The following is a 27,692-nucleotide window of genomic DNA, read 5'->3' as shown; positions in this document are numbered from 1 at the left end:
TGATTGCTTTAAAGGGATTTTGAGGTTTAAGGGCGACATTCAGCCATTCATCAAACCTGTATAACTTTTGAATAAATAGTTCCTTTCTTTTTCACCAAACTCTGCCATTCAGAGCCATAATTCCAAGGGCAGTGGGCAAAGGACCTACAACCAAGGGACCCTGGGGAAGGGGGGCAGGTCATTATTTCAGTAATAGCATCTGGGCACCCCCTCCCCTGCCACAGGTCCATTTGTTCAGCAACAATTTCCATGGGAACTGCCAGATCTGGTTTAGGACTAACTCCGGTATTGTTTCAAGCCTGAGCCAGGCAAGGGGAGGAAACCGCCAAGAGACAAGGAGACTTCTTTCAGATAGAACGAGGACTCCAGCCATTTCCAAACCAAGCCGAGTGGTGCAGGCCTTCTTGCCCTTTCTCCGTGTCCCCCAATTTCTTTGCTGCCCATACCCGATTGATGTCTGGCTTAGGTTGTTATCTCTGCATGAGATAACTTACCGGTCATCAACAAGCAATCATCACAGGGCAAACCAGAGAGGCAGGAGCTACACCCCTGCCAGAAGGGAACAGGTTATGTTTCCTCAGGAACGTGATTCTCCAAGGTCTCCTTGATTACTTCCAGTCTTGGGGCCCTCCTGCCTGTTGCCAGGGTTACAGCTCCTGAAACCAGCTAGGGCATTTCCAACAGGATGCTTCTTGCAATATGTCCCAACCAGAGATCGAACCCATGACCTTGGTTTATCAGGATGTACCAACTGAGCCATCTGGCCACAACTCTGTTTTTAAAGCTGGCTATTTAATCACCAATTTAGTATATGAATATAATCTTCTTATAAACAATAAGATAGTAAAGAAAAAAACCTAAAATCCTATTTGATGATTTCCTATCCCATTACCTTCCTCAGAGGTCCATCAGGTTTGTTTCTGACAACACTGCAGACACTTCCCTGAATTCTAATCTTGGTTCCATTTACCATATAAATGTAGAGAAATCACAAACTGCCCTCCTTCAAATAGTTCAGATCATGAAACCTGCCTATGGGTGTGCCTGGGAACACTAATTTATTTGTTCCTCTGTAATAGTTTTAGTTTGTTTACAGTATCCTGTGGCTACAGACAGCAAAGTTAATTCCTGCTATTCTATAGCTGTTAACATAAAAGAACTCATTAGCTTTAGCTCATGACTGCTGCCTCAAAATTACACTATTCATTAATAAATGACACTTTAGTTCTTTAAAATGTTAAATACTTAATAGAGTACTGGCATTCAAAGGGCTCATGAATGCTGTCTACTAGCTAGTGAAAAAGAATATAAAAAATTACGAATCCTAAGTACAATATTAAATCAAAATTTGCAAGAAATTTATCTTCAAATGAGTTTCATCTAGCTACTAAGATCATATATATATGGCACCCAACTACTTTGTGTTTATTTTTATGGGTATTTCCTAGACTTAATAGAAACTCTGGAACACTGCCTTTGTTAAAATATTTATAGACTAGTTCCAAATTACTAAACTACATTTATGTTCAAACACCAACTGTTTTGGAAATTTTCCAGTTTTCTGCTCAAGGTTACAGTGTTCATCTTATCATCCTTACCGTTATCAACTAAATTCTTTTTGTTTTTTAATTTTTGTTTGCTCTTCCTGTTTTTTTTAAAAGGACCACACATTAACTTTTTTTTTTTTTTTTTTTTTTTTTTTTTTGAGAGAGAGGGGAAGGGAGAAAGAATGAGAGAGAAACATCAATGTGTGACAGAAACATTAACTGGCTGCCTCTCACACATGCCCCCACTGGGGACCAAACCCACAATCCAGGCATGTGCCCTGATCAGGTATTGAACCAGAGACCTTTCACCTTGTGGAACAACGCCTAACCAACTGGGCCACACCAGTCAGGGCTATCAATATATTTTTTAAAAATACTTTGACTGCTTGAAAATAAGACCCACATTTTGCCCCCTGAGAAGATCAAGGATTCAAAATATGGTGACAGGAGATTTGACTTTGGGTAGTGAACACCAAAGCAATATACAGGTGATGTGTTGTAGAACTGTACATGTGAAAACTATATAATTTTATTAACCAATGTCACCCCCTAATTCAATAAATTTTATTTTTAAAAAAGATGTTCAAGGGATTAGAGCAGAGTCCAGAAAAAAAATTATAAACTGATTTTAAGATCCTTTCTAAGTAAGAAAAACGTGATTCAGTACTGTTTGTACTAGTAAAACCCTCAGAGTATGCCAAAAATTCCTTAGGCTCTTTCTCCTACTCTACAAAAAAGCTGTATTTGACTATCCAACTCTACTGCATGTTTATATTTTGAATTTTTGGACAGTCTCACAGTTAAAGATTTATCAATCTTTTTGTAAAATACTGGTAGCGTCTTGCTCTATCTTGAAATTAAAATGAGGGGAAACTGGGTCTACAAAATCATTAGAGAACAATACTATCTATATCTTTATATACACACTATTTGGATTTAACTTCAGCAATAGTGGGAAATAGTGGTTTTTGGAAATGTTATGATTATTACAATCTCATGAATAAGTAAACAAAATAATAATAACTCTTAAACCTTATAGCCCTCTCTATATGAATCCTGGTCTTTTTATGTACACTCACAAATGCATGCTTACTATAAATATATGTATTATATATGTTCATATAAATAATACCTAGTTAATGCTAAACAAGAAGTAATGAAGAAATAGAGGAACAATAAAGACATAAGAGATATAGAAACAAATAGCAAAATGGCAGACTTAAACCCTACCTGATCAGTAATTACATTAAATGTATATTACATTAAATGTAACTATCATCTGTTTGATGGTTATATTCTTCATTATACCTCAGTATAAGTTAATAAATTCTCATTCCAATTTTTACAACAGGTTCCATAGCAAATTTACTTGGCCTGAGCCTATCCACCAAAACTTCCGGAAAGTAAAAGCAAAATATATGTTGATGAATGCCAAATCTTTATTAATTAGCACATAGTAACCACTTCTTGGCCTTTTGGCTAAGATCAAATGTACATTAATTAGCACATATTAATATCCTAGACACAGCCACTTGGATTGTACATGGCATCTCAAAATCAACATACCCAATATTCCTGTATTTCCTATGTCAGTTACTGCCCCCACCATCCAACCCTAAACCAAAAATAATTCATCCTTGACTTCTTTTAAGTCACCCATCCATAGCCCCTCTAATCAACCACTAAATCTTGCTGAAAAGAACTCCTAAATATTTCTCAAAAACATCTTATATCTATTCCTAATACCACTGTTCCAGTTTAACTGCTCATCAGCTCTGTTGGACCCTCTAGTCTTTTCTTTGTCCTCCTCTCAATATCCCTCCTCCCAACTTCAGCCAAAATTATCTAATTTAAGATAGATTATCAACCCAAAAACAAAAGCCAGGGAGCATTTGAGATCTTGCTCGCTGGAGTATATCATCAGTTTGGCTCAAATGAACTCATAAAAATTCTCTACAGGTTTGGATGTTTCTTACATCAACATTTACTTGGTGTAGTAGGCAGGATTCTAAAGCCCACCCAAGACCACTCTGCAGACCCGGACCCAGTACTAGGTACAATCAAGGGCCTATTGTGCCCTACCAGCTTCCCACTTTGCATCAAATAACTTGGATGAGTCTTTCTTGGAATTTCAGTCCTCCTTGTTTTAAGTAGCAAGCCGTGACTTTATCTGAGCTGTTCTTAGAAAATCTTCAAGGTGGATAAGGGTTGAGATAACCCAGTGGGGAAAAACTGGGTTGCCTGGTTTTAATTCAGTTTTTTAATTGGATTGCTGGTTAAATGAGTGACTCAACTCTTTTTAACTCCGAAAGAGAAAGGATACTTGCTTCCCCAACCCAAACAGCAAATGAGGTGACAACAGCTGTTTCAGATCCCAGATCCAGAATGGTGGAGATGGGTGCCATGAGGCATCCAGTGCACTAATGCAGTCAGTCCAAAAGAAGGTGGCAGGAGCACCAGGGAGAATGGCAGGGGGCCCTAGAACGGGTTCACCCTGAGAGAGGCCAGTGAGAGAAGCATGCGCTTTGGAGAGTGTGGTTGTTTTAGCAGCATCCAGTAAACTCTCCCTGGCCCTTGCTCAGATATTCTTACGTAACTATGAATCTTTATGGGGTTGCCTGAGGAAAAATGTCCTCTGGGGCTTAAAACAGTCCTACAGAGATATCTAACACATGTAGCTCACCTGGAGACATGCATGTTAGGGCTGGTTTTCTCTAGAAATTTGTTCAGACTCTTTAGAGCTCAGAATTAACATGGGAAATCATGCTTCCCAAGCCAACAAGGCCCACCACAGTCAGCCTCCTGTTTATAACTAAGATGGCCAAGATGAGGATTCTTTGATACTTCTAAATTAATTTTTGTATGCACAATTAGAAATACCTGGTTATAAAATTAGGCAGAATGAGTGGAAAACACATTTAATTGAAAGCTTCAAAAAGAGGATTTAGATAAATAGTCAATCTATAATGTCATTTAGGTGCCAACCCAATTCTCTGCAGTATTAAAAATGGCTGTCCTTATTTTAAAAGCAGGAAGGTCATTTGGAACTTGACTTGTCAAGAACATATAAATTGTAAAAGACCTCCAACTGTTTTTTGTGCCTGTGTATATCTATATATGTATGTTGTAAATGTGAGATGATTTTCTATACTCAGAGGCATACATACATATATAATGAAACTTGTATTTTTATCTGCCAGTAAGATGCTTAAAATCATGTGGGTGGGAGGGTGGGAAATGGCCTGTTATTCTATTATCTGTGCTGCTTTCTAAGCTATTAATGTGCTTATGACACATTAAAAGCAGTACAATAATTTGATTTTAATTCCTTAAGTCGCTATCATTTGTAGCTGTTTTCCATGTTCTTCATATCAGTCCACTGGAACAGAAAGACTGTTCAGTAATTTTAATTATTTTCAAAAATTAGAGAAAGAATGTGTTAGGTTCTTTCTTCCTTTTAAATTCCCATTTGCTTACGTAGTGTATAATTATTAAAATTGGATGAGACCTTTGAATTTCTCTACTCCCAGATGAACTTTTAATATGACTTAAAAAAACAAAAAAGCATTAAGAATGTTAACTGAATAATTAAGCCTTCTCTTGAGAAATAATTTTGAATCATGACAAGGAAGATCACTTCTAAAGATAGTAGAGACTCCCAGCCAAGATGGAGGCATAGGTAGATACACTTTGCCGCCTCGCACAACCAAAAGAAGAGCAACAACAAATTTAAAAACAAAAAATAACCAGAACTGCTAGAAAATCAAACTGTATGGAAGTCTGACAACCAAGGAGCTAAAGAAGAAACATTCATCCAGACCTAGGTAGGAGGGGCAGAGTCGGACAGCCAGGATGGAGAGGATGTGTGGCAAGGTGGCAGCTGGTGGACCGGGAGGGAGAGACCATGGCTGGTAGATCAGGCAGTCACACATCTGCATGCAGATAAACCAGGAGGAACAGATAGGGAGCAAAACAGACCACCCAACCCAGGGTTCCAGTGCAGGAAAAGAAAGCCTCAAAACCTCTGGAGGTGTTTACCTGTGGCAGTTGAGGCTGAAGGAGAAACTCCCAGCCTCACAGGAGAGTCCATTGGAGAGACCCATAGGGTCTTAGAACGTACTCAAACCCACCAACCAGGGAATCAGCACTAGAAGGGACTAATCTGCTTGTAGGAAGCAGGGGAAGCAACTGAAAGCTGGTGGAGAGCCAAGCAAGCAGCATTGTTCCCTCTCGGCCCCTCCCACACACACAGCATCACAACTCAGCGACCTGGGTGCCCCACCCTGGAAAATACCTAAGGCTCTGCCCCTCCCAACATAACAGGAGGGCTGACACAAAGAAATATAGCCCAAGTGAAAGAACAGATCAAAGTTCCAAAAATAGAACTAAGCGATGAACAGAGAGCCTACCAATCAGATGCACAGTTCAAAACACTGGTAATCAGGATGCTCACAGAATTGGTTGAGTATGGTCGAAAAATGGAGGAAAAAGTGAAGGCTATGCAAAGTGAAATAAAGAAAAATATACAGGGAACCAACAGTAAAGGGAAGGAAACCAGAACTCCAATCAACGTTTGGGAGCAGAAGGAAGAGATAAACATTCAACCAGAACAGAATGAAGAAACAAGAATTCAAAAAAAATGAGGAAAGGTTTAGGAACCTCTGGAACAACTGTAAATGTTCCAACATCCGAATCATTGGGGTGCCAAAAGGAGAAGAAGAAAAGCAAGAAATTAAAAACTTATTTGAAAAAATAATTAAGGAAAACTTCCCCAATTTGGCCAAGGAAATTGACTTCCAAGAGATCCAGGAAGCTCAGAGTCCCAAAGAAGTTGGACCCAAGGAAGCACACACCAAGGCACATCATAATGACATTACCCAAGATGAAAGATAAAGAGAGAATCTTAAAAGCAGCAAGAGAAAAGGAGACAGTTACCTACAAAGGAGTTCCCATAAGACTATCAGCTGATTCTTCAAAAGAAACCTTGCAGGCAAGAAGGGGCTGGAAAGAAGTATTCAAAGTCATGAAAGACAAGGACCTACATTCAAGATTACTCTATCCAGCAAAGCTATCATTTAGAATGGAAGGGCAGATAAAGTGCTTCCCAGATAAGGTCAAGTTAAAGGAGTTCATCATCACTAAGCACTTACTATATGAAATGTTAAAGGGACTTATCTAAGAAAAATAAGATGATCAAAAACTATAAACAGTAAAATGACAACCAACTCACAACTATCAACAACTGAACCTAAAAACAAACAAACTAAGCAAACAACTAGAACAGGAACAGAATCATAGAAACGGAGATCGAGGCAGAGGAAGAATGGGGGTAAAGGTACAGAGAATAAGCAGCATAAACAGCAGGTAGAAGATAGGCAAGGGGAGGTTACAAATAGTATAGGAAATAGAGAAGCCGAAGAACTTATGTGTACGACCCATGGACATGAACTAAATGGTGGGGGGGGGGATGCTGAGAGGAGAGGCAGTACACGGTAGAGGGGACTAAAAGGGAGAAAACAATGGGACAACCGTAACAGCATAATCAATAAAAGATCTATTAATAAAAATTAAAATAAAGACGATACAGGGTCTGTCTTGAAGAAGTCCCGCCATTGTTAATTTAACAAGAATGGTTTGTGTGACATCAGTATGACCTCGCAGCCAAGGAAAGTGGACTGGAATGCCCATGTGTGAACTATGACAACTTCACTGTACTAGTCAGTGGGGACAGTAGACGCCAGTTGAGTGAGAATGTGTACTGTGTGGCCATCATATTCAAAATGACTGAGCCAGGAGAGCACCAAATCTGCATCAAATTTTGTATTATTAAGCTTGAACATTCCTCCGCAGAAACTATTTGGATGATTCAGAAGGCTGCAGCTATAAGCAACTGGTCATTGGCAGCTTCATCACAACAACATGCCTGCTCATGTATCACATTTCACGCAGAATTTCTTGGCGAAATATCTAATCACCCAGGTGACTCAGCCCACCTACAGCCCAGAATTGGTGCCCTGAGACTTCTGGCTTTTCCCAAAACTAAAATCACCTTTGAAAGGAAAGAGATTTCAGATCATCGATGATATTCAGGAAAATGTAACAGGGCAGCTGATGGCAATTGGAAGAACTGTGTGAGGTCCCAAGGTGCCTCCTTTAAAAGAGGACTTGAGATGTCATTGTCCTATGTACAATGTTTCTTGTATCTTGTATCTTCTTCAAAAAATCTTTTTCATATTGCATGGCTGGATACTTTCTGAACAGAACTCCTATATGAAATATAAATCTAAGAACAAGCATTTCACAAAATGTTAGTAAAACAGACTTAGTATTCAAAAGGTATTCATTACCTTAATTAGACACACTCCTAGAAACTTAGAAGTTTTGCTATGTTTAGTTCATATACTTTTCATATAGGCAAAAAGATGATAATCCAGTTTTTATGTTAGTTTAGAATGTCATTTGGGGGTATGTGTACAACTATCTTAACCAATTTTTAGTTAATATGCCTTCCCTCTGCCAGAAGTGCAATTTCTTTCGATTTCTGAATTTCTTTTTCTCAGGCTCTGCATGGAATTTTCCTCTCATTATGGTGTAATACATGATCACGTGTTTGCTGTCTTGTTTTCCCCTGGGTGGTGTGGGTACTAGTATTTCCTTCTCCTTTTTCATCTTTTCTCTCATTATGGCCTCTAACAAGATCCTCTCCAGGGTTCTTCTGATCTCTATGCTAATAGGAAAGCACTGAAATGACTGAATGGAAGACAAAGAGGAAAAAAAAAAATCCCCAAAGTCGTTGGGAGCCCTTAGAGCTAACCATCTCTATGGAAACAATTCCACCGAGATCCGTCTGGAAACAATTCTGAAGGGATCTCGGGAGCAGTGCTGAGCCTGTCTCACCAAGCCTTACTTACAGGATTCAACTTGCAAATGGGAATGAGTTGATACCTTTTTTTTTAAAGAAAAATAATAGTCAAATAAAAATTATGTTTACCCCTACATAGTGAACTTTTTTAAAAACTCAAAACTTCCTACTTGCTATAATAAAAAAGCAGAAGGAATATACGTACTAATTTCAAGTTCTTTCTAAGCATTCACAATGGCAAACAGCAGAATGCACAATACAAGGAAATTATGGCCAAAGAAAACATCAAGGTGTGGTGGTAGAAAGTCATTACAATGCTTTTAGGGTTGTGGCACATAACCACACAAAATAGTATGTGGAAAGAATGCCAAACTCAACCAGACAGTAAATAAATTATACGAATTCAGGCAAGGGTGGAAGGGATTACAGAATTCCACCTACCAAATCAGATGGAAAGACTGAAAGGATGAAGTAGGAAAGTGACTTGAAATGAGGAAAGAATTCCATCTGAGGTGTGAGATCTTGGAGTCTTACTAATACAATTATTTTAAAAAGGTTGGGGGTGCTCTGAGTGTCAGCAACACCAGAACATCAAGTTTCAGGCATGTTCAAAAGTCTCCAGCCAATGAATTGTTAACTGCAGGTCTCCTGAGGTGGTAATTTCAGTGTCTGTTCCAGGAAAATAACTTAAGTTTGCCTACAAATGATGTTTGTTTAAGACCCTGGAGTCTGGTGTAAAATCTTTTGAGTTCAAATGCTAGCTTCTGCAACTAGATGTATGACCTTGGGCAATTTTTTCCCCACTTTTCTAAAATTCAGGCACCTTTTCTGTAAATTGAGGATAATAATTACTGTATTTCACAGTTGTAGAGAGTCAGAGAATTGAGCACAGCACCTAGCTCAAGCACATTCTCAATAAATGTGAGTTATTATTAATATACTATCCTGGTTTTGTTTTTGTCTCTAGTAATGAATACCACACTGTAACTTTCCCCTTTTCTGAGGGGTATTTTGAAGGAGTGGGCTGAAGGCACTACAAGCACTACAGCTTAACCAATTCTTACTGTCTCACACTTGTCTTTTTCCCCCCCACCCCCAAACTATAAGAGAAAATTTCTTTTAAAAGTCAGAGGTAGAAGGTACTACACCATAGAAGAAATGGGCATCAGGACACAAGCTAAAAGGCAAAAGGAGGGGGCCCTTGCAACTTAGGAGAGAAGAGTAAAGGTTAACCACCGGTCATCATTTCTGCAGCCATGCTACAGGGAGAGAGAGAGAAGTGGTGGAGAGAGACAGAGAGAGAGAATATGAGAAGGAGAATGAGAATGTTGTCCCACGCAGGTTTGAGGATGAGAGGATGAAATAAAGGCATGAAACACGTATAAGGTAACCGAAGCCATTAAATATAAGGAAACTGAAGGTAACTGGCTTCCTGTGTCCACTCTACACAATCCAGATCTCATGGGGGAAAAAATTATTAAAGCTTCTTTGCTGCAAGCACTCCTTGCGCCCCTATCCCACCCTCTACGAGTTTCCCAATGCCCGTACTACACAGTCTGACTGGATACTGAAGTTCTCTAGGAGCTAGTTTCACCGACACTTCCTACAGGAACAACCGTGCGCTCATACTCATTTCCTTCTCTCCGTCTCTTCACGTCCCTTCCTACGTTTGGACCGTCACTTGCGTTAATCTCTTTACCAGGAATGCCCTCCACCCTTCCCAGAAATTCAGTCTGCATTTCTTTAATTTAAAAAAAAAAAAAAAAGGCCATTAGGTGTCGCTAGGAACCTTGGTGGTATGAAAGTAGGGGGGGGGAAAAAAACTTACTGTCACTGGTACGTGCAATTTTGAAAGATGCAAAGATCTATTTAGAAAAACAACCCTAAGTCCGCCGTGAGGAGCTAATCGGTCAATCAGGTTATAAAGTGCGAAACATGAAAGGCAAGAGGAATGAGAAGGCGAGAGCAGAGAGCGAGGTACGATTTGTAGGGAAACGCGGGTAGGGAGGAAATCAATCAAGAAGCCTCTCCCGCCTCCCCACCCCCTCGACGAGACCCACTGGGGAACGACGGTGCCGACAGCACCAGAGCCAAAGGAAGGAGCCCCAGCTCAAGGGCCAAAATCAGGGCTAGTGGACATCTGAATCTCCCCAGCGTTGAAAAGCTGCTATATCTACTGCATAATGCAAACATGGTGGACAAGGAAAATGTTCCGTTTGGCGGCACAACCACGTGGCGCTTTTTCCACGCAGGTGACGCTAGGGTAAGGGCGGGGCCTTTATGGAATTTGTTCGTGGAGGGGCAGAGTATCGGAGAACTCTTCCAAACTATGACACTACTGTTCCTTCAAAACACGTTGGCAGGACCACTATTACCACTCACCCTCCAAGAGAGGCCAGAATGTGAGCTCTGAGACCTTGATGGTTGTATAGTAGGCAAGGAGGGAGGAACTCTCCGCTGTTTTCTCTAACTGGACCAGCTTAGGGATCTCTCCATCAAATAGTCACCTAACCAGCGCGCAAGAGTACTACTTGTCGCCCGCGCCAAAGTGGCCTCGACTATCGTCTCGCGAGAACGGGGCCGGCCGGTTCTGGTTGCTCTCGCTCCACCCACCCCTCCTCGTTCGCTCTCTCCCATCCCCCCAAGCCATTCGCTCTGCTGCGCAGCTCCCTAAGCGGTTCTCCCCGCCGGAGACGGTTGGAAGAACCGTTGTGGGGAGCGCTACACTAGGCGAGCGACTTCTTCCTCTGGACCGAACCCCGCAAGCACCGGAGTCGGCGCTGCTGTCGTTTGACAGGGTATCTGAAGTAAAAGGGGGTAGGTTGGGCTGGTGGTTTCGTGAGCGGAGTCGGGAGAAGGACGCAAGAGACTGGGAGGGGGTGGGGGGGAAGTGTGGAGGTCGCCGCTTGGAAGCGGCCAAGCTACGCCTGCCAGGCGATCTCCCACTTCACGGGGAGGGCGGCATGTCGGGGGGAGGACATGCTAATGTGAAATTAAGTGAGTGAAGCCGAGGCCCGAAGCGGGGGGTCATCCAGCATTTCTCCTTTCCCTGCTGGTTTGGCCTCCGCCATTTTGGGTACGGTGGCGCGGCCGCCTCGGCTTCCCGCCTTCCTCTCTCTCTACTTTTTGCCCCTCAGTTTCCGAAAACTGCTTTAGAAGGCCGAAGGGTGGTCAGAGCGCCCTGGCGGAGATGAGGGTGGGGAACGAAGCGAGCTGGGAACCGCTGGGCAGTTGGGCGCGGGGAGGGGGGGTGGAATCTGGGCTGACGGGCGCGCTCCCGATGGAAATGGCGCTGGATGGGCCTGGCCTCCCACCGCGGCCTCCCGTCCTCCGCAGTCTCGGCTGCGATACCTGGGCTGGCGGGACTGCGAGTGACTTCTGACGCAGATTTTCAAGATGAGAGAGGCTGGAGCTGGGGGAGGAAAGCCAATGGCGACGAAGGCGCTCAACTCCCAAATCCAGGACAAAGGAGGCAGGCAGAGGTCTTCCTTTGTAACTCCGCCGCCCGGTGGCTAAGGTTTTTAAGCCAGGCTTGGCTGCCGGACGGGGAGGCGGGGGGGGGAAGGGGCGTACTCTCCCTGGCTCTCTGGTCTCCAGGGCAGCTAGATAAACGAAAAGTCTCCGGGGAGGAATAAAGGACGCTTAGACGGCCCTTATATTCCAGGTTTGGAACTTCGAAAAGAGTACGTACTCATTTTCCAAAGGGTTTTTTGTTGTGTGGTTTTGGGTTTTTTTTACGCTTGAACGTAAAGACTTTGTGGGTAATTGTAAACAGAAAAGTGGGTGACTTATCAAATAGGAATGTGAAATGGGCATGTTTCAAGTAGGTCGTCTGGGCCCAGTGAACTGTTACACAGCTTATTGAACTTGGGGGCGGGGTGGGTGGTATAGCAATAGTTCTGTGTAGTTTGGCGCATACCGAGTTAGAACTGAAGTAGGCGTTTTGCATTTGGGAAAAAGTTAAAACAACCAGTGGTGACGAAAGTGTGTGTGTGGGAATTGAGTTACTGTGCGAAGATTCTTGGCGTTGTGCTGTATAAAATACTTTAAAATACAACTGGGGTTGGGGTTTTTGGTAGCTAAGCATGTTTTTTATGTAGTGTGTGGCTACCGTAATGTTTTGACCAAAAACATAGGCCTACTCAACAGAAAGACAAACTGAAAGCGCAGTGCATTCGGTGTGATGATTTTTGGTCCTTAGAACACAGGAGAACTGGGTGGGTAATTTTCGCTGAGGACGACGGTAGGAAAGAGACAAGCAAAGCCTCAGAATAAGAGTTTCCGATAATTTCATACCAATCTTTACAAGAAGTCCCTTATCTACATTTCCAGCTTTAAATGACAGGCAGACGGTAGTACATCTGTGATATAACAGCTTTTCTAAGTGGATTGCCCTGGAAATCTTTTTCTCTGCCCTTGTCTGCGTCATAGTCTGCAAATCCATGTAATTGTCTCTATATTTTTAATTAACTATGTTCATTTTTGGTGGCCTCATATTAGTAAACAACCAACTGAATGTGGTAACTTTGGAAAAGAAATCATTCATAATCCTTTAGCCATTAGTGGTGTGTCTTTTTTAATTTAAAATTGAACAAACACATTGGAAAGAATAATTTAAAATTTCCATTTTAAACATATCACCAATTTTTTGCCAAAATGTGGAGTTCGTTCTCATTTTTTAGGACCAGTGGGCTATCATTTAGACAGTTATTTATTCATGCATCAAACCCTTTACGTATACTTTAAAAGATGTTATAATCTCTGCAATACAGGAATTCTGTTTCATTTGGCCTCTGTTAGATGCTTTTTCTGACAAGCTAAAGTCTCATGCAGAACAGACTTAAATCCTAATAATTTCAACTACTGGTATTTTTCATTGGTGTTAACACTTGGAAATTTTTAAACACAATTATGATTAGCCATAATGCTGTTGCAAAGAAAAGTGAGCTAGATTATCCTGAATAACTAGTACAAATTGGGTAGTTTCTGAGACCACTTTAGTAAGGTACTAAAGCAGATTGTCTTTTTGTATGCCTTTAGAGTTCGTCTTGGTTTTGTTTTGTAAGTAGAATTCTAGACCCAAATTTGGGGTTTTGAAGAAATAACAGAGTGCTTTTATTAAATAATTTTTTAATTTTTATTTATTTTTAGAGAGGAAGAGAGAGAAACATAGTTGTTTGAAAGACCTGGCCCACAACCCAGGCATGTGCCCTGACTGGGAATTGACAGTACCCATCCCACTGATCCACACCAGTCAGGCTGAATGTGCTTTCTTTTTTTTATTGTGTATGCTTAGTGCATGTGGGATGGAGAATTGCCCTATTAAGAGTTTCTTCCAAATCTGGTTAACTTTTCCACAATTTAAAATTGTGTTTACGTTTTTGTGTTTTGTTTTTTTTAAATAAAGGTAGTACTTCGTTGTTTTTATATAGATCTCATTGGTATAGGCTGATCAGAAAGTCAAAACTAGTTTGCTTGCGAATTCTTATAGTAATCTGTTCCCAAAATGGTATCTTCAAATTGACATGTGCTAAATGTTATAAAAAGCACCACATTAATACCTATTTTTTAATTTTTACTTAACTGATTTTTAGGGGGAGAGAGACCTTAATTTTTGTTATTCCACTTATTTATGCATTCACTGGTTGATTCTTGTATGTGCCCTGAGCAGAAATCAAATCCGCAACCTTGGCACATTGGGGTGATGCTCTAACCAGCTCGGCTACGGGGCCAAGGCTTCACAACAGATTGGCTTTGCAAAGTTTTTAAGTTTTTTGTGAGGCAGTAGCATGTGATGTTAGATCTTCTCCACTTTCCCTTACTTTGTTCTTAACATCTTTTGTGGGAAACAGCTATTCCTCAGGTTAGTGCTATTTTCTTAAAAATTTAAGAAAATGGTAGATCTTCAAAATGTCTTTCAACTTTGTTCCCCAAACAGTTTTAGGGGCTGCTTTCAGGGCTACTGGAACAGTATTTTTAAATCATCTAGCTAAATATACATATATTACAGTAAGCATTTTAAAGAAACCCTCTTTTTTTCCCTCTGTGCTTTAGACAGTTTCTAAGGAAACATGGAAGCTTGTGACAGTTTTATTTCCTATTGTCTTTTAAGGTTCAGTTATTTTGTTAGTGGTACATTTCACTAGTTCTGCAGGGCCCCGTAAAATCCAACAATGGCCACTGTTGATTGAGTGGTTACCATGCTGCAGACCAGGCACTGAAGGATTCTTAAAATGGTCCAGTGAGGTATAAGCACCACTGTTGTGTTTTATAGTTGGAGACAGCAACTAAGTAATTTGCTTAAATTAAGTAGCCAGTGAGTGACAGAGCAGGGACTCAAACCCAGTTTCTCTTAAAAGTTCATACTAGTTATTTGTGTGCATGAGACTTAGTTGTAATGTCAGATAAAAATGCATATCCTTGCCATTTGGGATCTTTCTAAAGTGACACCTAGGATTCTTGGTTTTAAAAAAAACCAACAGGTACTAGAGGTGATTCATATGCAGAGATGATTTGATTTATATCCACATTTGGAAATTTCTACACTTAGCTTACTTTTAAATGCTTTTAAATGGGTATCTAGGGGGAAACATTTTATTCTTTGCAGATGCTGCCCCTAACAGTTGCACTGATAATTCAATCGTGAAATTAAATATTAGTGAATATTGTTTATATGAAATATTCTTGAGCATAAAGGAATCAAGTGAACAAATTGTTTTATTTACAGGGGAGGAGGTGGTGAGGGAAGGTTTTGAAATAAATCAGGTGAGTAGGATTCCTACAGCTGCATAATGAAATTTGTAAGCTCTGGTAAGTTTCTGCAGCTGAAGGACTTCTGCATTAACCTTTTTGAAGTGTTCTGGTATCTTAAAAGGAAGGATGGATGTCTTGGGAAGGGAACAGGGTGGTGGGTTCATTTTGGAGGGGAAAGAGGGCCTCATTATACTCTCTAATACTTTTTGAATGTGAAGGTATTGTCATTTTAAAAAATTTGTGTCTTGGTTTTTAATATCTTATCTCCAGTAACTTCCAAAATGGATGGCTTCAAAAAACACTGATACTGTCAGAAATGCCTTTTTACCTCCATTCTTAAAATTCAACCTAATTTTAGTCCTTAACCCTTGGTGTGGAGTATTTGAATCAGATTTAGTTTAAATAGTGATAAAAAATCCCCCCCCCCAAAAAAAACAGTTTGTTATGTTCAGAATTATAGTGCATCTGATAAATGTACATTTTTTTGTGATATGTCTTCCAACATCAAAGTAGTACTTGTTCTTTTGACTTTGGCTTACTGTGAGTGGGTGGTGGTACTATATGCATACTTTTGAGTGGTTAAGTTTAAAAGAATTTGCAAAACTGTACAAGTGAATAATAAAACCTGGAAAATATGAATGAAAATTTGAGAGATGAAGAAGAGGCGGAGTTGATGGTAAATGACAGGGTTGAGAAGTAGGAAGTGTTTGAAGACTTAAGAGGAATTATGTAAGCTTTCTTAAAATTAAGCAGTATATGTTTGCTCCTTAGAAATTCAGTACTTTTTTGTGGGGGGAGAGGTCAGGTTTCACTGCCCTTCCTCCCCCCCCCTTTTGCCTACCTCAAAACAGAAAGGTGGTTTGCCATCGTATTGTGTAGCATTGTCACTGGAGTCACTGAGCTGTATGTTACATTTCCTGTTGTGCACCACTGAAGAGGTGTTTCTTCAGTACCTCTGATGAGTATATTTTGATTGACTGCTTTATGTGCTTGTTTATTTTTTTTATAGCGTTTAAATCAAACGGTATTGAGATGGATTGGGTTATGAAACATAATGGTCCAAATGACGCTAGTGATGGGACAGTACGACTTCGTGGATTGCCATTTGGTTGCAGCAAAGAGGAAATAGTTCAGTTCTTTCAAGGTACCTCTAGTATTAGTCAAAGTTTAGTAGTATTTTAATTTTACATTATATTACTCAGTTTTTAATTTGCAAAACCCAGTTGCTTGGGGACTTTTTAATTTGAGTGTGATATCTTGGTTAATGTATAAAGTTACGAAACTTGCTCCAGTTAATATTCCATACAGAATGTGTAGAATATGTAAAACCTAACTACTGTGCAAAAAACTTAATTGAGTAATATGTGTGATGAAATGAACCGTGAATTAGTATATGGAACATAGTTAAATTTGATTTGAGCTTTTTTAATGTAATATAGGTGGGCTTTTAGAGTGTATAATTTTAAAAAAGACACTGGTCGCAAAAATAATTATGTAATCCAATATTTGAAAAAAACTTCCATTTGTATTATGGGGTGATGGGGAACTAAGCATTTTTTGTTTTGTTTTGTTTAGACTTGTTTTAAATATTTGATTCAGATGGGAATGTTTCAGCCTTTAACACTGTTCCCCTTGATGGGGTTATTTGTCCTTGGGTTAAAGGGTTGGAAATCGTGCCAAATGGGATAACATTGACGATGGACTACCAGGGGAGAAGCACAGGGGAGGCCTTCGTGCAGTTTGCTTCAAAGGAGATAGCAGAAAATGCTCTGGGGAAACACAAGGAAAGAATAGGGCACAGGTGGGGATGGAGAGTTTGGGATGGTGTTAAATTTTTATTTTTGGGGGTTGTGGGTCACTATTGCTTAAGTGGGGGGGTAACAGTAACATTTTTCTGGGGTAGTTTTAAAAGAATTGATAATTATCTAAATTTAACTTGGAAACTACAGATTTGGGTGGGGAATTAATACTAATAGTTTGATTAAATTAAAATTAGATTGTTTCCATTTCTCTGTAGGATGTTTTGATAAATGTTTTTGTGTAATCAACTATTTTCTCTAAACACCTATCATGTACTTAAAGAAAAGCTAAAATATATATTTCAAATGACTAACTTGTATATGTAAAACTTAAATATTAATTATTTAAGTTTGAAGGTGTAAAAAATGTTAACTTTATGGTGTGTTTAGGCAATTTAAATTGGGTTATGTATCTGGATGTAGAAAAACGTACTGCATTTTGCCCAATATCTTATTTACTCTAATACATTTACGCTGAAACCTGTACCTTAAACCATTTTTAAATAGGTATATTGAGATCTTCAGAAGTAGCAGGAGTGAAATCAAAGGATTTTATGATCCACCAAGAAGATTGCTGGGCCAGCGACCAGGACCATATGATAGACCAATAGGAGGAAGAGGGGGTTATTATGGAGCTGGGCGTGGAAGTATGTATGACAGAATGCGACGAGGAGGTGATGGATATGATGGTGGTATGTGTATCTAATGAACAAAGGTTCTGTTGTCATTTTCTTAATGTTCCTGACACTTTGTCAAGAAATATAGAAATGGCAGTAATTTCAGTACCTGCTAGGTTTTAAAACCTGTTCATGAAAATGTGAGTTCCCATGGCCAGCTATGGGACTTGATTGATGCACATATTGGCCCCTAAATGACATACACAGAAATTAAAATGAAGGTATTGGTATGTTTTGACATTTTCTGTTTGATAACGGGGGGGGGGGGGGATTAATTTTGATATCTAAATGTATTCTTCTGAAGTTTTTAATTTCTACCAAGTGTTAACTGCTGTTTTCACATGTTGGGAGTTGCAAACTTGTAATGATTAACCAAACTGCTTACCACAAAGTATGCTTTTGTAAACTACATTATAAAATTTATCTCTTTAAAGTATATTCATGTATTTCTCGAATTACACAGGTTATGGAGGTTTTGATGACTATGGTGGCTATAATAATTATGGCTATGGAAATGATGGCTTTGATGACAGAATGAGAGATGGAAGAGGTAAACTCAATGTTGAAAACATACTCGTTTTAGGTGAATTTTGGTATTTGCTTTACAACCACTTAGTTATAGTATAGATGACTTAACATAAAGTCAGCTGGGGCATATTTTAGTTCATGCTACATAGGGCCTTATATGGATGTATACTTAGTGGTAAATTCTCCATTTGAGGATTAGAACAATTATAAGTGTTACATCTCTTGAGCTTGTCAAAACGGTGTGAATAGGAAAATACATGTATAGGGAAGAACCGTTAAAGTGCTTTTCTACGTGTATCAGTTTATAACCTGCAAATGTTTCTTTAGGCATGGGAGGACATGGCTATGGTGGAGCTGGTGATGCAAGTTCAGGTTTTCATGGTGGTCATTTTGTACATATGAGAGGACTGCCTTTTCGTGCAACTGAAAATGACATTGCTAATGTGAGTAATTTTTGTAATTAAGTAATTAGTGGTTTTATACTAATCCTGGTATCTACATTTTGAAGCATTCTTAATGTTCTCATCTTTATAGCTTTAATATCAGAATCCCTTTAAGGTGAAAATATATATTGGATGGATGGATGATGGATGGATCTATATACCTTCAGTAGTTCATGAATATTTTTGTGTCTGTTGTGTGCTGACCTACATAGGATTCAAACAAGTAAAGGCTCCATTCATAAAGTCCAGCTAAAAATTTAGTGAAAGCCCTAACCAGGTGGCTCAGTAAAAGCTGACTGAACAGCATAGAATAGTGATGGCTGGAACATTGTTTCTCTTGTGTAGAAATTGTGAAAGTATAAATTTGTTAACAAGTGAAAAGTTTTAAGTAGTTTGGTTTGGCTCTCTGGGCTGTATGATCAGAAGCTGAAAGTAATGGAAGTAGATACTGCTATTGATTTAAAACTGGTTGGTTTCATGCTGGCCGGAGAATCAGCAATCTTCAGCTGATGGGCCATCCAGTCACATTCATTTACTTAGTAGTTTGCTCCCAGTAGCCTGTAAAGCCAAGAGTATTTACTATCTAGCTTTTAAAGAAAATTTTTGCTCTAGCTCCAGTTGGCCTAAGTTCCAGGTGCCTTTTCAGATCACTTAAACCTAGTTAACTTCTGATTAGAACTAAGTGATACATTTTTGGAGCTATCCATATATATTTGGGTAGACTTATCAAACTCCATTTTTTTGAGTCATACACCCAGTTTCAAATACCTTTCTTGGGAGTGCGGGTATGGTGCTTATTCTCCTTCTCAGAGGTAGGGTATGAGACTTTTTCATCTGTTTAGAATAAACTATTTTCTGGATTACAAATGTTTTTCTTTTAAAATTTAGTATTACCTACCTTATATTAGAAAGGGAATAATTTCTATGTTTTCCTAAGTGTGTATAGTCCTAAATTCCTAGAACCCCTGGAGTTGATAAAATTACTAGCCTTGCAACACAAGGCAGTAGAAGGGTTTGTTTTAATGGAGAAGGAAAAACAAAGGCATGTGGTAATTTCAGTAATATAAATAGAAAAGTAACAGGTCCTTCTCTTTAGTTCTTCTCACCACTAAATCCCATACGAGTGCACATTGATATTGGAGCTGATGGCAGAGCAACAGGAGAAGCAGATGTAGAGTTTGTGACACATGAAGATGCAGTAGCTGCCATGTCTAAAGATAAGAATAATATGCGTAAGTAGTAGCCTTGGCATGCTATCTTATTTTGTGGGTGTGAACTTGTTCTAAATGTTCAGGCCTTAATAGTTTTCTAGGGAGTGGCTGCCCCCGCTTTCTTTCTTTTCTTTTTTTTTTTTTTTTTAAGATTTTATTTATTTTTAGAGGGAGGGAGAAAAACCACAATGTATGAGAGATACATTAATCAGTTGCCTCTGGCCCACAACCCAGTCATGTGCCCTGACCAGGAATCGAACCAGCAACTCTAGGGGGCTTTTTATTGAAGTGTTCATTCACACTCTTAATACTTAAACAAATTTAGAGCTAAAGTTATTAAAGGGGGAAATAGGTATGTTAAATGCACTTGACTGAGTTCCCATGCCTTTTGCCAATTAGTACCACTTCTTAACCTATACATTGATAAACTTGGGTGAGTTATTCTTGCATTCATCAAATCAGTTTTTAAGCCATTAAATTTCATCTCAGCCAGTGATTGCCAAATCTGGGTACACATTAGTCACTTGGTACTTAGTAAAAAGTTCTCCTGGCCCTGGCTGGTGTGACTCAGTGGATTGAGCACCAGCCTGAGAACCAAAAGGTTGCTGCTTCAATTCCCAGTCAGGGCACATATGTAGGTTGCAGGCCAGGTCCCCAGTTCAGGGTGTGTGCGAGGCAGACAATTGATATATGTCCTGCACGTTAACATTTCTCTCCCTCTCTTCCTCCCTCCCTTCCCCTCTCTCTAAAAGTAAATAAATAAAATCTTTTTTTAAAAATGTTTTCTTGCACACTACTCTTAAGATTCTAACAGTTCTTTGATTGGGCCTGGAATCTTATTTTTAAGAAGTATACCAGCTGGTTCTGAAATAAAGAATCAGTTCTTTTTATAGATAAAGAAGCTGAGGCCCCAAATATTACTTGTTTAAGGCTATACAGTTTGAAAGAAATCTGGTTTTTAGCCCTGTTCACCATTCATCTTATTACTCCCCTTGGAATTTGTAAGCATACATTTAGATTAATATTGGCCTTTATTATGCTTTGATAAATTTAATCCATTGTTTCTCCTCTGTTACTTTTTTTCTAAAGAACATCGATACATTGAACTCTTCTTGAATTCCACTCCTGGAGGTGGCTCTGGAATGGGAGGTTCTGGAATGGGAGGCTATGGCAGAGATGGAATGGGTATGTAAAGTTTTTTTAAGTAAGTGGAGTTAGATACCTAGCAGTCAACCTCAAAAAAAATTTACTTTTTTTTTTTTTTTTTTTTTTTTTTTTAAGATAATCAGGGTGGTTACGGATCTGTTGGAAGAATGGGAATGGGGAACAATTACAGTGGAGGTTATGGGACCCCTGATGGCCTGGGTGGTTATGGTAAGTGTCTTTGGTTACTCTGGTTCAGTTTGTTAGTCCTCATAAATGATACAGATTATCTTCTACATTGATACCTCGTACTAAACAATTCTTAATGTCTTTTCCCTAAGGTCGTGGTGGTGGAGGCAGTGGAGGTTACTATGGGCAAGGTGGCATGAGTGGAGGTGGATGGCGTGGAATGTATTAGAGCATAACCACCAACATAATAGTCCTGACAACAGCATCTGGTCTACTAGACTTTCTTACAGATTTAATTTCTTTTGTATTTTAAGAACTTTATAATGACTGAAGGAATGTGTTTTCAAAATATTATTTGGTAAAGCAACAGATTGTGATGGGAAAATCTGTTTTCTGTAGGTTTTATTTGTTGCATACTTTGACTTAAAAATAAATTTTTATATTCAAACCACTGATGTTGATACTTTTTATATACTAGTTACTCCTAAGGATGAGCTGCTTTCATAAGCTTTGGGTTGATGTATTTTATTATTAGCTCTACAAGTAGTAGTACAGTGATTGTAGAGGATGGTGGTTCACCTCTACATAGTCTGCAAGGCTTAATAAGCAGACACCTGGAATAGAATTTGAAAAGTAGTGTAACTTTTAATTTCTCCTGGACAATACTGTAAATACAAAACGTAAAGATGAGTTTAGATGGTTTCAGGAGTATAAGTTCTGCTAATTCTATATTAGTGTTTTTCAAATGTCACTTATCAGGCATAGCTCTGAAATGTTGATCTAAATGAGAGTTATCTGGGTTTCTGAATATTCATAATTGTGTTGCCCAAGGATAGCAATGTTGGACATTAAATTCTAGCCCTAGATTTTAGAATTAAAAATCTCCTCAGCACTTGACTGAAGTACCAAAAAAATGTTTCCAAAAACTGACAGTTGTAAGTTATCTCAAAAATGTCTTAGACTAGGTTAAGGTTCTAGAAGTGAATTGAGAATTCAGTACAAAAGTATTTACTGTGGAGTATAATTCTCACAGATGTATTTTCAGTTTTCAACCCAATAGTTAAAGCATATGTTTTGTTGTTTTTTAATATCTGTATAAATACTTTAAAAATGTAACAGAAGTCCATGTTGTCTTAAAATGATAGTCCTACAGTTGGGTTTTTCATCTGCTATCTGTTTGGAGTTTTAGAGCCATTGTGTTAAAAAAAAAAAACAAAAACTATATGTAGCAAGGAAAAGGTGCTTTTTACTTTTAATCCTTTGATCAATATGGCTTTTTTCCAAATTGGCTAATGGATCAAAATGAAACCTGTTAATGTGAATTCAGTTACTGAACTTGTTATTTGTTTTTGCTAGAAATGTTAATGTAATAAATATCAATGTGGGAGATAATAGTATGGCGTCTGTCCTAGAATGCTTTGTGTCAATTTCTGATTTTAAATCAAAAGTAGTAAATATGTCTAACTGAAGATTAGTCAAAGTGACTCCTAAAGAGTGATTTCTGCTTTAGAGACGGTAGCTGTGATGGCCTAAATGGAGTTTATCTGCTAAAGCAATGATGAATCTTAATGCCTATACTCACTCCCTTAACTACCATTTAAATATTAGTCTCATGTCCCTTGTTTTAATCCTCGCCCAAGGACATACTTTCATTGCTTTTTTAGAGAGAGGAAGGGGTAAAGAAACATTGTCTTGTACATGCTCTGACCTGGAATTGAACCCATTGAACCCATGACCTTTATTTAGATCTTTGGGATGATACTCCAACCAGCTGAGCCCCACCAGCCAGGGTCCACTTATACTTTTTTAGAGATCACGTGTGCTTTTATTTTCCCAGGAGTACTTTATTAAAATCTTGAAGCAGTGAAAATATAAAATGTTATCAGTGAAAGTTGTCCTTCTAAAGCAGGCTACGTTTTCCAATTTTTGGTTTATAAAATTCACATTTTATTTTAAAACATTACAGGGTAGAAGAATTACAATCACAATTTCTTGGCACCATGATAGCATTATTGTGTTAGTACTAGCTAGATGAGGGAATGCTATGTGAAGTTTACTAAGATAAATATTTTCTGTGAGAGCAGATATTAACTTGAAAAGTAAAAGTAGGTTCACAACCACAAAGTACAAATTCAAAGTTTGTAACATAAATTTCAAAATTAGTACGAATGGTTTTTATAAAAGAGCCAAACTGAATAGAGCAAGTTGTATTGCTGTCATAAAAGCTTGCCTACAAAAACCCCAAATCAATGGTAATACATCAGTTTTAAATGGGAAAGAATTTGGGCGGGGGGGGGGGGGAACACACTAAAAACCATGATTAAACAGCTTTGGAATTTAAGCAGGAATCACATTTAAAAATTTGTTCTATGCACAGTAATAAAAAACACCTATTTGAAAATTCTCCTTTTTGCTTAATCGCATTTTCAGCAATCATAAAAATGTTAATCCATCCCATCAATATACAAAACAGTTTTCAAGAATATAATTTATCTCTTGAGGACATTTCTATCAGAGCAAGAAAGACCACCTAAAAATCTGTCAGCTCCAACTGAAGACCTCAAACTGAGTTATGGAGAAAATCTTTGAGTAAAATACTAGTTTCACACTTGGGCAATTTAGAAAAATAATTTTTGAGCTTAATGAAAGTAAGTACTCTGAGGAAATGATCCTGCAGAGTAAGTAACCCCATCGTAGGGGGCAGGGGGTGGTCATGATTAAATTCACTACATATAATTGCTTTTAGGAATAATGTAAGGTTATCCTAACATGACATTGTTTGAAAGGTTCATAGGCATAAAGTGCATGTCTGATACTAATTTTTTTAAAAATGTAGGTTCCCTAGTAATACTCAAGCGACTGTACAATGGTATCTTACTTTACAGATTAAATCCTTGATATGCTATAAGCAATGTAACAAGGTTAGTGTTTATTCACTCTCATGCTTATAAATGGTTAAAGTGTTATTTTGTGGCGGGGTTGACCATTTGTTAACTGGCCCTGGCGTAGAGGTGCTCAATTTATGGAGAATTTTTTACTCTATATACTGCAGTAGTGGACCACTGCAATGTAATGCTTAAAAGTTAACTAGATCTGCAAGTAACACGGTAAAGGATGATGGTTTAACTTGTTTCAAAATAACCTCTTTAACCCACTGTATCCAAAGGATATCAGCAACTACAACATTGATTTTAGAGAGGAGGAAGACCAAAAGAAATTTTATAGGATAAAACATTGGCCTGCCTTAATGCAAAGTAGGCAAAGGAAGGGAGGGGGAAAGGGTCAAATAAATACAGATGACATCTTACCAAGCTAATGGAAAACCTGTTGAATTGGGAGTATAAACACTTGTAAAAAGTTGTACATGTTTCCAGTCTTGCTCTGAGACCCATGAAGCTTTAAAGTGCATTAAGAAAACTTAGAGGCACCATCAAATATAAACTCGACAACTTGGAGAATAAAACAATCTGAAGCCCTATTTTTAAGAAGGCCTTTATAAAATAAGGCAGATGTGTATTAGCTATGCTATCTGGCCTTTCAATGTCATTAAGAGTTATGTGATAATTACATGAATTAGGAATTTGGTTAAAGTTCTTTTAAAGCATGCCCTGTTGAAAATTCTTTTTGAATAATAGTGGGAAGGAAATACCAAATTATACAATTTAATTCCCATGAATTGAAATGTGAAACAAAACTGGTACTAGTATTGTCTGAAAGTTGCTTCAGAAGGCTGTCTGATTATGTTGTGCACATGTTCCTACATAACATTCATCACAGGTACTTTCATACAAGGAAGATTCAGTTCTGGAGTCTTACGGCAAATTAGATGAGCATCTCTGAATCAGCAACGCGTGACAGGAATCACAAACCCGTACTGGCTTTGGTGAAGAAGGCAAAGGCAGTTCGTTGTCAGAGCAAGCGTTACAGAAAATTTCTCCACAGTTTCTACAGTGGTGCTATTCATTTGAGGGGGAAAAAAGAAAAAAACGAGTAAAGTTAAAAGCATATTTGCACCAAAACTTTTGGACTCGCTTTTATATTTCCTTTACCTTTCTCTTAGAGAGTGAGAATTCCTTTTCACAAAGCTTACAATGTGTCGCTTCTTTGTCTTTCAACCAGACCAGTCCCTAGTAGGAGAAAAAGTAACTATTAATGCTCAAATTGGTAACTAAAAATTAAACATTTTCCACCAAAGACATTTTACAGGAATTTATACAAAGAATCAAAAATGAGTCCTTTGAGAGAGAGAGTTGTAGGTTAATTGTGTGAACTTTGCTTCATCATAATGAGGGAGAAGGGATGTGGGTTGTACATAAAACAAGATTGGCCATATATTGGTAAATACTAAAACTAGGTAATGGTTTGTTTTACTCTCTACAACTATATATGTTCGAATATTTTCATGATAAAAAGTTTATTTAAAACTATTACTGATGGGAGTTTCTTTAAGGAAAGAACCTTAAATATTATCTAGTCCAGCAACACTTAAGGATAAATTTTCACTGAAATGCATTTGACTTTGGCATCATATATACTTTATACACAGTAATCCCATAAAACTTAGAATTTGGAAATAGGATGTTTGAGTTCATTAGGACCACATTAAATTCAGTTTTACATGGCCATTGATTTCCCTCAGGTTCTGTAATCACACATTTAATAGCTACTGTGTAAACTTTAGTAGTCTTAAGGTGGGAGTTAACTTGGTATCTGAAATTTCTAACTTGATCCATTCATAAACCACCAAGATCTTGGCTAGAAAGAGCATCCCCCCCCCCCCCCCCCCCGCTATAAAAGCAACTTTGTATAGATGGTGCCAGTTTTATAATGAAAAGACTGGGGTAGAAGGAAGAAACCTCAATGCTTCTGATCTCATCACATGTTCCTTTTAAAAAGAGCCTGGCCCTGGCTGTTGTAGCTCAGTGGATCAGGTGCCAGCCTGCAAACTGAAGGGTGGCCAGTTCAGTTCAATTCCCAGTGTGGGCACAAGCTTGGGCTGGGCCCCGGTCCCCAACTGGGGGCGTGTGAGAGGCAACCAATCAATGTTTCTCTTGCACATTGATGTTCCTCCCTCTTTCTTCTTCCCTTCCCCTCTCTTCCAGAATGTCAGTTACCCAACCTAAACTCAGAACACCCCCCACCCCCTACCACCACCACCACCACAAGACAGGATATTAGAGGATCGTCTTCTGGAGAAACTCAACTGCCCCAGAGAAAAGTCCTATTGATACTACCATTTATGTGGAGAGGGTACCCAACTAGCAACTAGAAATCTATTAACTAGCAACAGATTTCTCTATGCTGAAGCCTATCCATCTATAACAACCCACCCTAATCCACCCAACAGTCTCACACACACGGCATCCAAGGTTGGTTGTGTCTTACTGAAATTGGGGGATTACTCAACATTTGAGGAATGACCTGGGCCTGAGCTACCTCAAAGAAACAAACTCAGAAGAAATACAGAATGGCAATAGCAAAAGAAAATTTTAAAGAAAAAATGAATATCCTGAGAGATAAAACAGGGTACTATTTTTAAAAGGAAAAGTGAGCAAATAGGAGCCTACTAAATGTTAAAAATACGGTAGCGGAAGTAAGTTTCAATGCAGGTTGCATAAGACTAGATTTAACGTCCAGTTTACAGGCAGTAAGGGCACAGAAGAACCAGTTTAAGACTACTATGAGCAAGTAATCATAAAATCCAACATGTGGTAAACTATAGGACAGCTGTTCCAGACCTAACAGCTGGTCAAAAAAAAAAAGCAAGCATGTCACATGTAAATCTACTTTCATACATATGAAAATATGGAAATCTAGGTAATTTGTTAAAGATAGACATGAATGATAAAACTAAAAAACAACAATTAGTCATACAGAATAGCAAGATTGTTACTATAGGGAGAAGAATGCAATTGGAGCACACGTGTTCTATTTTATAAGCTAAAGCAAAGAGTATGCCAGCATTTCAAAGCTGTACTGTATGATATCTTTAACAGTGAAAAAAATTTCAGAGAATTTAAATAGTGACAGTTAGGCAAACACCCCTGCCGATCTCCTTAAGAAGTGAGAGCAGCCCTGGCTGGTGTGGCTCAGTGGACTGAGTGAGAGGCAACCACACATTGACGTTTCTATCCCTTTCTCCTTCCCTTCCCCTCTCTCTAAAAATAAATCTTTAAAAAAAATTTTTTTACAGTGAGAGCAAAATAAAGGAATATATAGATGTGCAAATTCTTAAAATACTTATCTTTGTTCACCACTTTACAGGAAGCTACCGAAGGATGCACTGACCAAAACAGGGGAGTAAACCAAGAAAGAAGTTCTGGGGTTGCGGGTCTCCACTGTATGAAAACAGTAAAGGGAACTCGGAGAATGGCAGCAAAGGGGAGTGTCAGGGCAGGGGTGACCAGACAAGACAGGGGCAGAGGAAAGCAGAGAACTCCAAGAAGGAAGGAAAAAAACAACTAACATATTACTGGATAAAATGGTGCTATTTTTAAAAGGGTACCACATGCAAAATTCTTATCAAGAAGTATTTTATAG

The 27,692-nt window shown here is 38.7% G+C and overlaps 3 protein-coding genes across 8 annotated transcripts in view; 1 reads left to right on the top strand and 2 right to left on the bottom strand.

Annotated features, from left to right (window-relative positions):
* PBLD (phenazine biosynthesis like protein domain containing) overlaps positions 1-11,906 on the bottom strand; it is a 42,418-nt gene extending 30,512 nt beyond the window's left edge. Inside the window, exon 1 of one of the 2 annotated variants that reach the window (XM_054572708.1) lies at positions 11,761-11,906. The gene's annotated coding sequence lies outside the window, so the exon portion shown is untranslated. Of the gene's footprint in view, positions 1-7,596; positions 7,618-11,760 lie in introns of those variants that run through there. The other variant, XM_054572709.1, reaches the window with a different exon arrangement.
* On the top strand, positions 11,026-22,683 carry HNRNPH3 (heterogeneous nuclear ribonucleoprotein H3). 5 transcript variants are annotated; one of them, XM_054572703.1, is made up of 10 exons: positions 11,026-11,226; positions 16,172-16,306; positions 16,825-16,963; positions 17,469-17,653; positions 18,102-18,188; positions 18,494-18,609; positions 19,706-19,841; positions 20,910-21,005; positions 21,102-21,194; positions 21,305-22,566. In XM_054572703.1, exons 2-10 carry the CDS (start codon positions 16,195-16,197, stop codon positions 21,379-21,381), a joined length of 1,041 nt encoding a protein of 346 aa, XP_054428678.1. In that variant the 5' UTR covers positions 11,026-11,226; positions 16,172-16,194; the 3' UTR covers positions 21,382-22,566. The 5 variants fall into 5 exon arrangements, with proteins under 5 accessions (XP_054428678.1, XP_054428677.1, XP_054428676.1 ...); XM_054572702.1 differs by having other exon boundaries at positions 11,068-11,207; XM_054572701.1 differs by lacking the exon at positions 11,026-11,226 and having other exon boundaries at positions 13,178-16,306; positions 17,469-17,608.
* Positions 22,684-24,426: 1,743 nt separating this feature from the next.
* Positions 24,427-27,692, bottom strand: part of RUFY2 (RUN and FYVE domain containing 2) — a 39,650-nt gene continuing 36,384 nt past the window's right edge. The window contains exons 17-18 of the mRNA XM_054572698.1: positions 25,202-25,279; positions 24,427-25,108 (exon numbers count right to left, since the gene is read on the bottom strand). Coding sequence (XP_054428673.1) covers positions 24,965-25,108; positions 25,202-25,279 — 222 coding nt within the window. The 3' untranslated portion in view covers positions 24,427-24,964. The remainder of the gene's footprint in view (positions 25,109-25,201; positions 25,280-27,692) is intronic.

This window comes from Pteronotus mesoamericanus, unplaced genomic scaffold (assembly GCF_021234165.1).
Source record: "Pteronotus mesoamericanus isolate MK-2021 breed Mesoamerican mustached bat unplaced genomic scaffold, CSHL_Meso_final contig_24, whole genome shotgun sequence".
NCBI lineage: Eukaryota > Metazoa > Chordata > Mammalia > Chiroptera > Mormoopidae > Pteronotus > Pteronotus mesoamericanus.
This window is presented reverse-complemented; position numbering and strand designations above follow the sequence as displayed.

Coding starts and splice junctions, on each gene's coding strand:
- HNRNPH3 (XM_054572700.1), top strand. CDS start 16,147: ATGTGCTTGTTTATTTTTTTTATAGCGTTTAAATCAAACGGTATTGAG. Junction 17,654..18,101: donor AGGTGATGGATATGATGGTG/GTATGTGTATCT, acceptor CGAATTACACAG/GTTATGGAGGTTTTGATGAC. Junction 18,610..19,705: donor CTGAAAATGACATTGCTAAT/GTGAGTAATTTT, acceptor CCTTCTCTTTAG/TTCTTCTCACCACTAAATCC.